Source organism: Nannobrachium achirus (genome assembly GCF_963921795.1).
Source record: "Nannobrachium achirus genome assembly, chromosome: 15".
NCBI lineage: Eukaryota > Metazoa > Chordata > Actinopteri > Myctophiformes > Myctophidae > Nannobrachium > Nannobrachium achirus.
In genome coordinates, this window is record NC_137822.1 from 18787256 (window position 1) to 18803413 (window position 16158).

Consider the following 16158-nt stretch of genomic DNA (forward strand, 5'->3'; position numbering starts at 1 on the left):
TCATGATACCTTTGAAGTATGTGTTTATCCCTTCAATACATGTAGCAGCCTATTGGGACTTTAAAGGTGCTGAGTAGTACTCCATGAAATATTCAACTCTGTGAGGAAAAAGCAAAAAAGCAAATGCGAAGCAACAGCATTAGAAACTCTGTCTAAGGGGGCTTTTACGCATCCTTGCAAAGGGGCCCACTGTCTCATAATCCACATATGTGTACATACAATACGGCATACGGCCATACGCACATTTATTAATCATTTGAACCCCAGCATTCCTATTCTGGGCATTGCTTGTAAATCACCTATTTTATTCAAATAGATTTTGTGTGCTAGTGTGAAGGGAAAAAAACAGGGGATCAGATAGGCCTACAGACCCCTGGGGGACCCAGGTGAAGTATATAAAGTGGTGACATCCAGCACCCATGTACAGGTATATTTCATCAACCCATATACTCAGCTGGGATGCTCATCCCACAACATACAATGTTCCTATGGCTGGGGCACAATTTAAAAGAAAACAGGGAATGTTATAAAAACTATTGTCAAGAAGCATTGTTCCAATCTATCTAATAAAACACACATTTCCAAATCTGTGTGTGTGTGTGTGTGTGTGTGTGTGTGTGTGTGTGTGTGTGTGTGTGTGTGTGTGTGTGTGTGTGTGTGTGTGTGTGTGTGTGTGTGTGCGTGCGTGTGCGTGTGCGTGTAGACCTACCGGTATGTATGACCCAATGCCCCATGTACTTACAGTGTCAGTAAATATGGCCAACTGTAGCCTACAGTTGGCTTCAAGAAGTGTCACAATCAAATACACAGTGAACCATCAGATAGGCCTACTTACCAATGGGGTGGATCTCGGCCTCCGGGTGCAAATTCCTGTGAGCTGGGCATTTCTATCGAACACTGGCTGTGCGCCCGGTGCTACTGTATGTCAGCGAATCACTGCACTAGAATGAAGACATGTGGAGACGCTAACCCTCTGTGTTGATCAAGCGCCCGTCGATTCTACATAAACTTTGCGCTCACGGCCGTTTCAACCATAACAAGTGCTATTTCAGTTACATGAGGTAGTAGGCGAGGATAAGTGACCCAAATATGGCTGTCGTTGTTGCTAAGTTTTTGTTCCTGCTTTCTGGTCTACGCGTTTTACTGGCGGCTCATTTGGAATTGGTGGACGCAGGAACTCTAGATCTAGATGCCCCAGATGTCATCGACTACAAGGATCCCTGTAAAGCTGGTAGAGTGTTGTCTTTTTTTAAATTCATGTAGCCTATGAGTTATTAGGGTTTGCTATTGGTTTTGTCTGTTCTATATCGAAGTTGTGTTTCTGTTAATTTCTTGTAACTGTCATTGTAGTCTTAATAGACTATCTTCTAGGAGGAACTTTGTCTTTCCCAATTGAACTTTGTGATTAATATTTGAGCCTATATCTAGTGGCCTACTGAAGAAAGGCAAACTGTAGGCCTACACATATAATTGTTGATTGATTAATTGATTAATACATTAATTAATGTAGAATATAGTCCCAAGTGATTGTTAGGCTAATGAAACAAGATGAGCCGAGTGCTTCAGAGTTTAGCATGTGTAGTATCTCCAGTCTTGTCGTGTTTGAGGTGCTAGAAGTTAATATAGGATCAAATCAGCATGGGGTCCCATCGGGAAGTTCTTCTCGCACACTCGGAGCCAAGGAACGCATTAAAAAGCCTTTATTTGACAACTAGGGCTATTACATATTAAAACAATAAAAAACCAATAAAGCCGACCGGTTTCGACACAAAGAGTGTCTTCTTCAGGGCGTGGCTATAGGGGGATGGCACCGTAGGTGCATGTCCTCTTATACCTCCTTGTGGCCAAGGGAACCAATCATAACACATATATATCTCATCAGGATCAGTGTAAGCAATCTAACTCATATACATAGTAAGTATTGTGTATTTACATTCATATCGCCCACCTATACCAACAATATAGACATATATGACAAATTTCATAACTCATACTTTCAATATGTAAATAACCAAATAAATCACCTTTACAGAAATGGTTTAAAATCAATTTCTTCATTTAGACCAGGGTATACCATGGCGTCAAAAGTAAATATCCAGTATGTTTCTCTCTGCAGTAACCTCTGTAATCTGTTGCCACCCCTTGGTGTTTGTTCAACTTGTTCAATACCCTCTACTTTGAGGAGGCTGTCATTTCCATTGTGGACACTGTGGAAATGACGTGCCATAGGGTAATCTTCGTTATTTGTTCTAATGGCATATTTGTGTTCAGCCACTCTGTCTTTTAACCTCCTCTTAGTCCGCCCTATATAGAAACAGCCACATGGGCATGTAAGGCGGTACACTATGTAGGTGGAATTGCAATTAATAAACTGTTTGTACTTGAAGGTCTCCCTAGTTTTGATGTCTTTAAACTCCTTTTGTTGTACAACATTAAAGCAGTGTCTACAATTAGTTTGTAAACATTTATATGTGCCTATTGGTCTATTAAGCCAATGGCCCTCTCTCTTGGCTGGTAAATAACTCTGAGAGAGTTTGTCTTTTAAAGAAGGAGCTTTTTTCAAACAAAAAGTAGGGGGAAGTTGAAATGTTTTATTTAGAGAGGGGTCACTTTTGAGAATATCCCAATTAGATCGAATGATCTGTTTGATTTGTGAGGACTGTTTGCTGTAAGACAAAGAGAAGAATACACCTGTTGTCTCTTTTTTCCTTTTGTTAGAAGGTTGTAAGAGTTGTTGCCGTTCTAGGGAGCTCACTTTATTTCGAGCTGCGGTAATAGTAGTTTTATTATAGGATCTATTTAGGAAGCGTTTACTCATTTGTTGAGATTGCAATTCAAAATCAGAGTCCTGGTCACAAATTCGTTTTACCCTTTGAAATTGTCCATAAGGGATGTTGTTCTTTTGGTGGTACGGATGAAAGGACCCATAATGTAACACTGAATTGCGATCTGTAGGTTTTCTAAATAGAGTAGTGTGTAATTTACCATCCTCCTCACTTCTGTAGATTGTGAGGTCTAGAAAGTTAATGTTCTCTCTAGAGTACTCTAATGTTAATTTAATATTTCTGTTTGTGTTATTAAGATACTCATGAAACTCTAACAGATCAGCTTGGTTACCTCTGAATAATAGGAAAATGTCATCGATGAATCGACAATACATTTTAATATTCTCTTTGAAGGGATTTTTAACACCATCAAAAACAGATTCTGCTTCCCACAATCCTAAATATAAGCAGGCATATTCAGGTGCAAAAGAAGCACCCATACTGGTACCTTTACATTGTTTGAACTTCCTATTCTGGAACAGAAACACATTATTGTTCAACACCCAGTCGGTGAGTTCCACAATGAAGTCTGTAGGGGGCGTTAGCCCTTCTCTATCTGACAAATAATGACTCACTGCTCTAAGGCCATCTAAGTGGTCAATATTCGTATAAAGCGACTCTACATCCATAGTTACCAAGAAATCCCAAACAGTGTCCTCTTCTATATTACTCAATTTGTTCAGGACATCGGTAGTGTCGCGAACATAAGAAGGCAATTTGTGGACATATGGTTTTAGAAAATAATCAATAAACTGTGATGCGGGCTCTGTGAGCGTCCCATTGGCGGCCACAATTGGTCTGCCTGGGGGGTTGTCTTTAGGTTCCTTGTGCACTTATGGACAATTTCAAAGGGTAAAACGAATTTGTGACCAGGACTCTGATTTTGAATTGCAATCTCAACAAATGAGTAAACGCTTCCTAAATAGATCCTATAATAAAACTACTATTACCGCAGCTCGAAATAAAGTGAGCTCCCTAGAACGGCAACAACTCTTACAACCTTCTAACAAAAGGAAAAAAGAGACAACAGGTGTATTCTTCTCTTTGTCTTACAGCAAACAGTCCTCACAAATCAAACAGATCATTCGATCTAATTGGGATATTCTCAAAAGTGACCCCTCTCTAAATAAAACATTTCAACTTCCCCCTACTTTTTGTTTGAAAAAAGCTCCTTCTTTAAAAGACAAACTCTCTCAGAGTTATTTACCAGCCAAGAGAGAGGGCCATTGGCTTAATAGACCAATAGGCACATATAAATGTTTACAAACTAATTGTAGACACTGCTTTAATGTTGTACAACAAAAGGAGTTTAAAGACATCAAAACTAGGGAGACCTTCAAGTACAAACAGTTTATTAATTGCAATTCCACCTACATAGTGTACCGCCTTACATGCCCATGTGGCTGTTTCTATATAGGGCGGACTAAGAGGAGGTTAAAAGACAGAGTGGCTGAACACAAATATGCCATTAGAACAAATAACGAAGATTACCCTATGGCACGTCATTTCCACAGTGTCCACAATGGAAATGACAGCCTCCTCAAAGTAGAGGGTATTGAACAAGTTGAACAAACACCAAGGGGTGGCAACAGATTACAGAGGTTACTGCAGAGAGAAACATACTGGATATTTACTTTTGACGCCATGGTATACCCTGGTCTAAATGAAGAAATTGATTTTAAACCATTTCTGTAAAGGTGATTTATTTGGTTATTTACATATTGAAAGTATGAGTTATGAAATTTGTCATATATGTCTATATTGTTGGTATAGGTGGGCGATATGAATGTAAATACACAATACTTACTATGTATATGAGTTAGATTGCTTACACTGATCCTGATGAGATATATATGTGTTATGATTGGTTCCCTTGGCCACAAGGAGGTATAAGAGGACATGCACCTACGGTGCCATCCCCCTATAGCCACGCCCTGAAGAAGACACTCTTTGTGTCGAAACCGGTCGGCTTTATTGGTTTTTTATTGTTTTAATATGTAATAGCCCTAGTTGTCAAATAAAGGCTTTTTAATGCGTTCCTTGGCTCCGAGTGTGCGAGAAGAACTTCCCGATGGGACCCCATGCTGATTGTTAGGCTATTTGGAATCACCTGACATAGGCTAAAGGTCGACAATTTAGGTGACTTTATTTTCATGTCATCAAGTCTAAAACCTTGCTGTGGTCATTAGCCTACATTTTGACGCGGCTGTTCAGTAACTGCCGGTGATTATGTGGCCTATTGCCTTAGAAGTCAAGACTACATTTGAATGACTATATGATTTTCACTTCAGTGCATATAACTCTCTCTCTCTCTCACACACAGACACACACACACACACGCACACGCGCACACGCACACACGCACACACACACAACTCTCTCAGAGGTTAACAACTACATTTTGTTATTTGTTAAATTTGGTTACACTTCACTTATCATCATTTAATTACAAATGGCTAAAGTAACACTGAGGATTTTACTGTGTATGAGCGAAATCAGGTAAAATCAATGAAATACTCAATATTGTGAAGTTTGCATTAGGCCTATGTATTTTGCCACAGAACCATAATCCAGCCAAATAAGCAAGAAGAGGAAGGCTCAGAAATAGTGAAACATTTCCAAATAACTTCCAATACATCTGTAGCTTTATTTTTGCAAGAATGTCAAGATGTCTGTTTTATTGTACTACTAGACCTATTTTTACAGCGTGGCTCAGAAGGAGGTTATCTATCTTCTATAAGATGCTTTGTTTGTCCGGACTGCACGATCGGGCTGAAACCTTGCCCAAATTTGGAGTAATAGGCCCATGTTATATCAGTGGTTCCCAAACTTTTTAGCCTGTAAAAGAGAAATTACCCATGACCCAAACTAGTGAAAAATAGCAGATTTTCTCTACTTCTTAATTATTATCCATAAATAAAATATTACTTATGGAATTGTTATAGATGTGTTTGTTTCTTTGTTTGAAAATGTACACAATTCTCAAATTTTCATTTTTTATTTTGAAATAATGTTTTAAATATCTGTATATATTTAGTTTTTTGCAGGAATATTCTTTTTACTTGAGTTAGTGATCCATAAAAAATGGTCCGTGACCCACATATTGGGAAATAGTGCGTTATATAGATATAGCATAGACTCGCATCATAGCCTGCAGGCCACATACGCAGTGTGATAAGACCGTAGTCTTGTTTTTGTACAATCCTTCTGACGACATAAAATTCTTTGCAATGCCTCTGACCTCTGTAGCCACTGTGACTGAAACATTTGTATTACAGCATGATTGGAAATATAGATTTTTATTACACTCAGTTTTGATAATAATTTAGCTATTACGAAGCCTCTGACACAATGCACAATGCACATTTAATTTGAAAACGTACCAGTCTTCCCCGAGGCTGTTGCCTGGAGACCATAGGTCATTGAGGCCATGTCAGGGCAGTCCTCGGACACGGGTGAAATCCCTCTAGCTTCAGTCATTTACAGTCACCATTTGCATGAGTGAATTCACTTCAAAGGCAGACACAGCTAGGGCCTGCTACTGTATATAGTTAGTTGGACAATCAGGACTTGATGGGTTGTTACATCACCTGAGGAAATTAAGGACTGTCAAACATGATAATAACTAAAATAAATACAAAACAATAGGCCTACATTATGATGGGTATAAAAAGACAAATATTGCACTGTATTAAATCTGTGTTGTCAGCTAGTATCACTCCATGCCTTTGCAATTGTGAAACAGGTCATAGATAGTGTAGGTGAGATGTTATGCCTGGAGCACATGCACTTTCAGATCTCAGGCCTGAGGTAACATTTATTAAGGTGTATGCTGCTGACCAGCTGCAATCGTTTGACACTGTGTATAAAGACTTTGAATGTCTGTCAGAGAAGCATTGGTGGAACAAGTACTCAAATGTTTTACTTAAGTAAAAGTATCTATGTCAATACATCAACATGTACTTACTGTAAAGTACAAAAAAAAGAAGTAAAATAGCAGATCTACAAGCTCACAATGTGTTGCATTGCGACGCTGTGTGAGCTTGTAGATCGACTATTTTCAAATGGCCGAAATGTATGGGGCTGAAGTGGTTAATGTATGTTTCGTAATAATAATAATCGAAATCTACAAAGTAACTAGTAACTAAAGTTTTCAGCCCCTGCTTGAGACCAGCTGAGAGGGCGGCATAGCTCGACGAAGAGACATGCACAAAGACCACCCTTTCTGCATCCCCACTCGACACAGGCGTACATAACTGTTAAAACAATTGGAGGACCATTGCACAGAACTTCAAGGCAGGAAGACGTTACAGGCATTGTGAATGATTACGACAGTGCTCCCTCTTATTAGGAGCAGTGTGAATATTATCAGCTCTTTGAAAGTGTTTTCCCACAACGTGGGAAAATCCACAATCCCAGATTCAGAATGAATGTTTTTATCAATAGCAATTCAACAGTTTTATGCAGTTCAGTCCTGGCTATGCACAACCCTCTGAAATATTCAGAACTCTGGTTCAACCTTTGAAATCACACAGTAGCTGCTGTACACCACCAACCAATGTACTGTATGCATGTTTCTGTGCGCTGAATTGTTGTGCACACAGCATTTAGGACGTTGTGTGTTCTGAGCTTTTTCCTACAAGGGCAGTGATAGCTGTATACTAATCACATGACGGCCTATGGACACAACAAAGCTGACCTGTGTTGGCTGGGGATCAATATGGGAAAGACGTGGCTCTATGTGGATATTGGACTTCATGTGGCCAGCCTGTGACCTCAGTCGTCTATGTATTTAAAGTACAACTGTTTTACAACAAGGGTTCATATTTTGGATAGTCATTTAGAGAAAAGAAAAGATTAGTGTTAAAAATGTTTTCATTTACTTCTTTCTATCGTTTTAGTGATTTTAACGATTTTGGGGGCATGCATGCAAGTGGCTAAATATGTATTTTTAGACAAAATAAGCACATTCCCAAGATGCAAACGCAATCTTTCATGGGCAGATATGGGCTGGTGTAAATAGTAACAAAGAAATTGCCGGCTTATTGTGTCTAAAGAGACATATTTAGCCACTTGTACGCACACAGACAGACACACAGTCAGGCGTTGTGACATGTTGTGAGCTTGTAGATCGTCTATTCTTTTGGAAATGTTCTGTCCCAGCAGGATAATGTATGGTAGGGATATTTTATTGCGATAATATCGTAAATCGCAACCTTTTGGGTCACAATAATCGTGACATGACATTTTCATATCGTCCCATCCCTAGTCCTGCAGAGCCACACCATAATAGTTGCTGAATGTTGCTGAATGTGGATATAATGTTGGTGTTGGGGTGCCGTGCTCAAACAAGCAGTTATGGTTGCGCTCTGGAGTTTGTTCAGTCCATATGTCCATCATGACCTGCAGTTCGTTTAACTCACTGTTCAAACAGCCAATATAATGAGCACTGGTCTGCTTATCGTGGCTGTTTTCTTAGTGTGTGTGAGAGAGAGATTGTGTTTTCTTTGCATGTTCTTTGTATGCGTGTGTGTGTGTGTGTGTGTGTGTGTGTGTGTGTGTGTGTGTGTGTGTGTGTTCACACATGCACGTGCGTGTGTGTGTGCGTGTGCGTGTGCGCGCGCGTGTGTCTGTGAGTGTGTACATTTGTTAGTGTGATTACCATACAATTGTGTTCACTAATAATAGTAATAACATTAATAATATTTGTTTTGGTATGTCTTAATCCACTTAATTTGTTTAAGTCGAATTATTATTATAATTTAAATGTTTGTTTAGTAACTATGTAACCGTGATATGTGGACATACAGAAATTCACATTCACATGTAGGGCTGTCACGATATGACATTTTACATGACGATTAATTGTCACTCAAATAATTGCGATTAACGATTTAATTGTGTTTTTGTCTTTGATAATTACATTTCTGTTTGGCTTTTAGGCTTTGAAGTTGCACATGGCAGATACGACAAATAACCTAAATATACAAAGAAATTATGGACATATTTGACAACTTTCTACTTAAAAAATAACATTGATAGTGGAAATAGCCGATCTACAAGCTCACAACGCGTCGCGATGGGACGCGTTGTGAGCTTGTAGATCTGCTATTTCCACAATTTTTTACTTAAAAAAAAAATATATATGAAACATTTTCAACATTCACGATTATGACGATTATGAAAAATAATCGCGGTTATGTAAAATAATTGCGATTAGACGATTATGTAATAATTGTGACAGCCCTATTCACATGTGTCTGACCCACTGTAGCTGCCTTTTGGGGAGACATCGCCTTGGACGAGGAGGACCTCCGAATGCTTAAAGTGGGCCACATCCTGGATGCCACACGGACCACCATCAATCACACAGATACAGGTATCAAGTGCAAAACCAATAGATTTCAATGTGGGGTCTGGGGACCCCCAGGGGTCCTTCAGAGGGGTCCAGAGCCCCCCGTTAAATGATGTTTAGTTAGAAACCAAATGGACCCATATGGCTCTGTAAATCAGAGAAGATTATACAGAGTAGATTCTGGTTCCAGAGATCAATATTGTACCAAATGGGTGTTAGTGGCGTAATGCCTATCAAACTGGGCATCATTGAAATTAAACGGTTTGATTTACTGTTATTTTGGGTGAAAAATTGCAACCCTTATACCACTGTTGTATATTTGATGTTTGTACAAAAAGAAGCAGCTACTCTTATTGTTGTACCACTTTATTGCCTTAAATGCTTCATTTGAAAATCAAATAAACAAAGTTAAAAAAAAAAAAGAAAGAAATTAAACGGTTTGAGAATCACAGCTATAAACAGGAGTGATTTTTGTTTTGTATATATATTTTTAGAATATTTATTTAGGCTTTTTCTGCCTTAATTGATAGGTACTATATACAGTAGACTGACAGGAAATAGGTAGAGAGATGGGGGGGGGGGTGACACGCAGCAAAGGTCGTCGGGATCGGGACTCGAACCCGCGACGCGCTGTCATTCGATTACCAGCTTAGGCGACCAGACGAGTCGACTATGCCAGCCGTCCAGGCCATTGTTTTGTATCATTATATTGCGTTGTTTTGGTGGACCCAATTGGAAAGTAGGCACAATGAGTTCAGTGAATAAGGGTGGTAACTTGTTTTGGCTTTTGTTGCATTTGTGACAGTCAACAGCTCCACTTCCACTGAGAGCAGTCAAAATGACAGAGCTACACATAAACAGAGCCTCCCTCGATGGAGGAGGGCAGCTACCTCCAGACCCGAGCGTGTCTGGCCAGATGGCATCATTCCATATGTGATTAGTGGCAATTTCAGTGGTGAGTCCTGATGAATATCGTCGTTGTCGGGTGGAAACCTTGTGTATGTATGTCCAAAACTGTTTGTTTTGTATTCATTATTTTAAAATGTATTTAAAACAGTGAAAATAGAGGATCTACAGTAGATCGGCAATTCTTGCTACTTTAGTGTGACACTTTTGTATGATTTTTTAAGATAGCATGTTATGTAGACTGATGCCAGGTCATTGTTGACTTGGCATACAGATTATTGATTTTCCTTTTTCTTTTTTTGTTATTATACTGTTAGACTGATGTTTTGGATTACTATTTCTATGCATTTGATGTATTACCTTGTGCTTTCCTTGCTTATTGTAAGTCACTCTGGATTAAGAGCGTCTGCTAAATGCGTAACTTGTATAACTATATATACCCGTATTTTCCGGACTATAAGGCGCACTTAAAAGCCTTTAATTTTCTCAAAAAACTACAGTGCGCCTTATAGTCCAGTGCGCCTTAAATATGGATCATTCATTGACATTGACATTCCCTTTAGCACAGCTCCATCTGTTGGATGCAAAACGCAACAGTAGCGTCTATTATGTGCGCCTTATAGTCCGGTGCGCCTTATATATGAAAACAGTTCGAAAATAGACCATTCATTGACAGTGCGCTTTATAGTCCGGTGCGCCTTATAGTCCGGAAAATACGGTATATCTATGTTATAACATATTCCTTATGTAAAACTTACTAACAACAGCACTCATCAGAGATATATTTATTATAAATCTTTTTCACTATAGAAGAAAGACAATACTAAAAGTGATACATTCAAATGAATCTGCCAAATCAATGCTTAATAAAAAATATCCTCATCCCGTTCAGGTAACCAACGGGCCATATTCCGCCAGGCGATGCGCCACTGGGAGAAGCACACTTGTGTAACTTTCATTGAGAGGACAACTGAAGAGAGCTACATAGTTTTCACATACCGACCGTGTGGGTGAGTTGGTGCACGGCCACTATGGCATTACTAAAGACAATTCTAACCACTTTACTTGAACCCTGCATGGTTGAGTCCATCAGGGATCTATACTATTGTCTTTTCTGTTATCTGTGGGGAAAGCTTTTGCTGAAAATTGCCGATCGACAAGCTCACTAAAACTGTGAGTTATTTTAACACTGAAGATTTTGTTGTGCATTTGGATTCATGTGTTTTTATGATTTTTAGTAATTGAGCCTAACAAAGTGCCAGTATGCCACTCTTGTCTGTGTATACATTTCAGCAAATCTATCCACCAGAGGGTGCTCTAAAATGCAAATCGGTCCGTTGAACAGAAGGGTTATTTGTGCTAAAGCTAAACCATAAAACTTCTCTGCAGAAGGATTTTCTGAGTTATTTTCTTTTTCTTCTTACCCCTCCTGGTCTACCTTCTCTATCCTTTATCTTCCCACGTAAGCTACAAATTATGGAGCACAAATGGAAAAAAAGAACGTCACCCACTTCTGCACACCTGTAAACCTGTGATGTGAAAATAAAGATGATTCTGATTTTAATCGTATTTATTAGAGCTATTAACCACAAGGTCCATGTCGACCAATGACACCATGTGACGTGGCGCTTGAAGAGAATTTGCGTGTCTGTCTGTCTGTCCGTCCATCTGCTCGTTCCGCCATCCCTCCATATTTGGACAAGACATCAACATGATGTCAGAGATGCACAGGGAAGCCACACTGTTATTAGACCCCATCTTGATTAATGTTGTTTTTGGGAAACAGCATACGGTACATATCTCGTAAACAAGGCCAATTTGTCTCTGCAGGTGTTGCTCTTATGTTGGGAGGAGAGGTGGTGGCCCTCAGGCTATCTCTATTGGGAAAAACTGTGATAAATTTGGCATAGTTGTACATGAGCTAGGCCATGTGATTGGCTTCTGGCATGAACATACACGTCCAGACCGTGATGAGCATGTCAGCATCATCAGGGAGAACATCCAGGCAGGTAATGTTTATGGCGTGTGTTTTGTTATAGCATACTACATGAAATGCTTGGCGATGGCTGTACTTTCACATAGACCTAAATGCACATAAATTCCACTTATGTGAACATTTATAGATGCTAACTTTAAAGTGCTTGCTTGTTTGTTAACAAAATATGAAAACCTGTCATTGAAAAACAGAAGCAGAACTATTATTTGCAGACCTGTTGGCTATGTTGGTGCGGTGTCTAGGAAATGGAATTCAAATAAGAACAAATTCCACATATTGTCTTCACTTATATAGGCTAATTTAATACACGCCCTGTCTTCCCATGTATCCCGTGATGATGTCTTCAACATCATCAGTCAAGAATGAACAGACAAAGTAAATCACAGTTTATGTAGGCACTAGGTACAGACCAATAAAAATACATTCTAAAAGAGACACCTTGGTTCTGATCAGTCAGTGTGTCATGATGACTCATTACTAATAACTACCTGCAATCCATGATGATGAATGCCAAGCAGGGAGGCATTCGGTACCATTTTTTATAGTCTTTGGCATGACTGCCAGAGATTGAACCCCCGACCTTCCAATGTCAGGGCACACACTCTAACCACAAGGCTGCTGAGCTGGTAACCTTCCACATACCAGGAATACATTTCCAGACAAAACTATCATTACCTGTTTACTTATTGTTCTGATCTGTCCTGTGTACAGGCACTGGACATGGCAGTTTGTGCTAAAAAAAATATTAGTATTATCGACTTTTCTTGCCTCCTATTGAATTCCCGATTCTTCATTTACCAACAGGTCAGGAGTACAACTTCCTGAAAATGGAGCCAGGAGAGGTTGACTCACTCGAAGAAGTATACGACTTTGACAGCATCATGCACTATGCAAGGAACACATTTTCCAGGTTGGCACATTATATTTCTCTGTCTTTGTTAATTCAGTTATTATGTTATAAGTTATATGTATTCCACTCCATACTGTATTTTTAAAACCTATATTAATATACAAAAGTTTTTATAATCATTTTCACATACATGACTAAACAGCTTCACTGGACCTGGAATGGTGGTTAATTTACTTGCTCAATGGTCCTATAATTGTATTTTTTTGAGCGGTGGTCACACCGTCTCCATAGCGTGGCCGTGTGTGTAGGTATGTATGTTTGTAGGTATGTTTGTGGGTCTGTATGTAGCCTCAAGCCTCAAGCCTGTGGTGTAGTACCTTTTCTGGCCTCACATGTTAAGGGAGGGGCGCTGTTGTTCAGGCCAGGCCCCCCACACACACACACACACACATTTCTGACCACACATGTTAAGGGAGGGGCGCTGTTGTTCAGGCCAGGCCCCCCCCCCCCCCCCCCCCCCCCCCGCACACACACACACACACACACACACACACACACACACACACACACACACACACACACACACACACACACACACACACACACACACACACACACACACACAGGGGGGGGGGGGGGGTCACTCACTCACACACACACACACACACACACACACACACACACACACAGGGGGGGGGCTGTGTTTCTCTGTACTGTAGCACTTACAAATAATTTATTATTATTATAATTATTAACAAACTGAATGTTTTAGGGTCAAATAAATTAGAGTGTGTGAAGAAACTACAGCATTGGCACACTACACTAATTGTAGAGCGACACATGGGGGGCAGAACCCTTTGTAAACTTGGATCAGTCTGAATGACAATTTACAATTTAGGCTTTTAGCAGACGCTCTTAATCCAGAGCGACTTACAATAATCAAGGTATAAAATAAATACATAAACATCAATACATCACATGGAAAGAAAGGCACATTGTTGAAATTGCATAGCTATAAACACGTGTTGATCAGCTATAATCGTGTTGCCATTAAACATGTTTAATCAGTAGGCCTATTTTTAAATGAGAGGCTAATTTTAAATTAGCCTTTAGTCAGAGTGACATTTTTAAATGTGGATTTTGAAAACAGATGTGAGCAGGCCTGGCTTACATAATGGGATTCAAACCTACATTGAGTAGCCACTGAGTTAAGGTATTTACAATGTGGGTGTATAGATAGGTCTGTATGTTATCTTGAACTAGGAGAGAGGAGGAGAGGCAGACTCTCCGGGAGTCCGGTTGCCAGATTCTGTGAGTGAAACAAGCTACCAGGTCTATGAAAACGAGCCCAAAGGTTTCAACACTTGAGCTCTAGTACATTCGCTATTTTCCAGAAGAATGTTGAAAGCAAGGTCAAATAAGCAACTACACTTCAGAAACAAGCCCAAACAAAAGCAACCCGCAACTAGAGACATTACAGGAAAAAAGACCAAGGTTGCATATAATGAGCAGATCTGGCAACACTGTTCCATTTGACATTCCTCAGTAAAGACACATAGGTCTTATCTTAAGTCAACACCACTGGGGACCAAGCATTAGAGATGGGATGTATGGCTCTTTGAAGTGAGCCGGATCTCTGGGATCCGTTCCTTTCAAAGAGCCGTTCAAAAGACTGGCTCATTCAAGTTACTATAGTTAATTTGTAGATTTTGATTATAATAACAAATAACTTCAACCCTATATACATTTATTTCTGACATACATAGGTTACATACCTGCCATTTGAAAATAGCCGATCTACAAGCTCACAATGTGTCACGTTGCAACGCATTGTGAGCTTGTAGATGGGCTATTTTCAAAGCCGATTTCAAAAATGATTTTTCTACATTTTACTCATTGGAAAACCTGTGAAACAGGACATTCTGCATGAGTACGTTCTAATATTGGTACTTTAAGTACATTTTGATACCAATACTTTTTTACTTTTACTCAAGTACATTAACATTCCAAACTTCTACTTGATTGCAGTATTGATATTTTTACTTAAGTAAATAAATTGAGTACTTTCCCCACCACTGTTCATTAGAAAGGAACGGCTACTGTGAACCGAATCATATCGTTCATTTCAAAGAGCCGTTCAAAAGACTCGATTCGTTCGCGAACGTCCCACCTCTACCAAGCGTCGCAGGCAAACCATCGTCAAGAGTGAATACATCACTCTCACAACCACATCAGAACTGGAGGACAAGAAAAAAGCTTTCCCTGCAGCTCCCACAACAAATGATGCTTTTTCTGCAAAAAAGAGGTTAGTTTTCAGGTTCATATGATATGCAGAGCCTAAATCAACACAATGCAACGCAAGTGTTAATTAATCAACATCATTAAGAGTTTCTAAAACCAGGTCAAGTAACTCCTGTTGTCTGTATAAATAGGCCTACTTGAGTTACAAGTAGAAGTCAGTAGGTATAGGTATTGTACAATTATTTGACTTGCCAAAAATATCAGTAGGCCTACCATAGTATTATGCTACTCATTGTGCAGAATGTCCCATTTCACAAGTTCTCAAATAGGCTCTCTAAAATGTCAAATAAGTGGATCTACAAGCGCACAATGCGTCTGTCCGCGCTGTCTCCTCTCTCTCCCCCCCTGCTCATTTTAAACTCTGTCAGGGAAGGCCAAATCGAGGATTTGGGAGGCAACATTGCTAAAATATATAATTCATGTGTGTGTGTGTGTGTGTGTGTGTGTGTGTGTGTGTGTGTGTGTGTGTGTGTGTGTGTGTGTGTGTGTGTTGGATTAAAAGTTGAATGAAAGAAGCACCCGTCGTCTTTGACGTCGATCTAAACTAGATGCACAAAAAGTTAGGCAACTTAACTTCGGTCCATTATACGCCTCCCCTTATAATACCAATTGCTATTGTGTTTTATATACTTTCTATTGTGTTGATAAGTAATTTTACAACGAGGTAGGCCTACACAGTAGCGCTTTCGAGGCCGGACGCCGTGTGGTCAATTACATTCTCACATGAACGGACGCACGGACGGTACCGAGACCCCCCCCCCCCCCCCCCCCCTGCGAGAGCCGCGACAACCCCCCACCCCGCGAATCCGTGATAACTACAAGCTATACTTTAATCAGTGGCTACTACTTTAGGTTTCTAGTGGTGAATGTGTGAGCATCCTCAAGCCCAAGTCCCCCCATTCACATGGATATCCTACTTTAACAC

At 39.8% G+C, this 16158-nt stretch overlaps 1 protein-coding gene across 2 annotated transcripts in view; it reads left to right on the forward strand.

Moving 5' to 3' along the window:
* The first annotated feature begins 927 nt into the window (after positions 1-927).
* The window catches only part of LOC308298834 (bone morphogenetic protein 1-like), a 39444-nt gene continuing 24213 nt past the window's right edge, over positions 928-16158 (forward strand). Inside the window, exons 1-6 of one of the 2 annotated variants that reach the window (XM_080742517.1) lie at positions 928-1231; positions 9100-9204; positions 9986-10135; positions 10979-11096; positions 11917-12095; positions 12887-12992. In XM_080742517.1, the coding sequence (XP_080598643.1) occupies positions 1090-1231; positions 9100-9204; positions 9986-10135; positions 10979-11096; positions 11917-12095; positions 12887-12992 (800 nt within the window). In that variant the 5' untranslated portion in view covers positions 928-1089. The remainder of the gene's footprint in view (positions 1232-9099; positions 9205-9985; positions 10136-10978; positions 11097-11916; positions 12096-12886; positions 12993-16158) is intronic. The other variant, XM_080742518.1, reaches the window with a different exon arrangement.